The sequence below is a fragment of the Pygoscelis adeliae genome, unplaced genomic scaffold (genome assembly GCF_000699105.1).
Source record: "Pygoscelis adeliae isolate BGI_AS28 unplaced genomic scaffold, ASM69910v1 Scaffold189, whole genome shotgun sequence".
In the NCBI taxonomy this organism is placed as follows: domain Eukaryota; kingdom Metazoa; phylum Chordata; class Aves; order Sphenisciformes; family Spheniscidae; genus Pygoscelis; species Pygoscelis adeliae.
This window is the reverse complement of record NW_008825543.1, coordinates 1926653-1927781: the sequence shown is the minus strand read 5'-3', so window position 1 is coordinate 1927781 and position 1129 is coordinate 1926653. Positions and strand designations below refer to the sequence as shown.

General features: G+C 50.0%; 1 protein-coding gene across 1 annotated transcript in view; it reads right to left on the bottom strand.

Annotated features, from left to right (window-relative positions):
* The window catches only part of PLXNA2 (plexin A2), a 151370-nt gene that overhangs the window by 147294 nt on the left and 2947 nt on the right, over nucleotides 1-1129 (bottom strand). The window contains 1 exon segment of the mRNA XM_009331952.1: nucleotides 1069-1129. This exon segment is cut by the window's right edge and continues 38 nt beyond it. Within this exon segment, the coding sequence (XP_009330227.1) occupies nucleotides 1069-1129 (61 nt within the window).

The window sequence follows — 1129 nt, the reverse complement described above, 5'->3', positions numbered from 1 at the left end:
AAAATCCTAAAACCCCCCGGAGCCCCCCCACCCCCTGCACTGGGGGAGGAAACCAGCGGGACCCATCTCTGCCCTGGGCAACTAGCCCCAGCCTTTGTGATGCAGAGGGTGAGGAATGTTATCCTCCAGGACTGATCAATCATCCAACTGTCAGAGGGAAGAGCAGGAGGTAAAAGGCTGAGAGAAGCAGTAGAACTCTGCCCTGAGGCTTGGCTTCCAAAAGCAACCAAGTTAACCCATTCCTATCTCTCCATGACCAAACATCCTGCCACCGTCAGCAATTTCGCCATCACCAAAAGCTTTCTAACTCGCAGTCTTCTACACAAGTTGCAGAAGGATTGCTGGAAAAACTCAAAACCATTGCAAGATTTCCATCAGTGTGTCAAAAAGAAGGAAAGATCTGAGACCTTGGATACAGCTTGCTGAGGTTGACTCAAACTCAGAAATTGCAAGCCAGCTCCTCACTTGTCTCTAATCAAACTGGCCCATTATTGCCCTGATAATTTCTGCATCAGCCCCACAAAACACACACATGCCATAGTTTACTGAATGATAAAATGCAAAAAACCCCAGACAAACAACAGGGTAACACTGTTATATACAGGCAGGTGGTGCATGCAAGAGCTGGCACCTTGCCGAGAGCTGTATTACCCTGCTGCTGAAGGAAGTCGCTGGCTGGAAGCACAGGAAGGTGCCCTCAGCCCATGCAAGGGGATGCTCTGGAGCTGTAATGCCACAGAGCAACGGGAACTGTGTAGCTTTGTCTGGTCCCTCTTCCAGGACCAGGCTGCAGCAGTTTCCACTGCACCTTTCCCAAGGCTTGGCACTTCTCTGCTTCAAAAGAAACCTCAGCAACACCGCTCTGCACTGACGGTGCTGATGGATGAACTGTGCCTCACCAATGCAAGGCTCTCTGTGACCCAAACCCTGTGATTTTTGCTCTTGACTGGCTCCCAGTTTCATGCTGGGAAATATATGTAGGACACAGCAGCAGCTACACGTATCAGAGACTCCTGAGAGAGATGAGAAATGGATCTTGGCTCTCCGAAGCCACGGAAGTAAGCTTACCTTCTTCAGTTTGCCAGTCTTAGTCCCCACAAACACCACGCTGTAGCTGTTGTAGACGTAA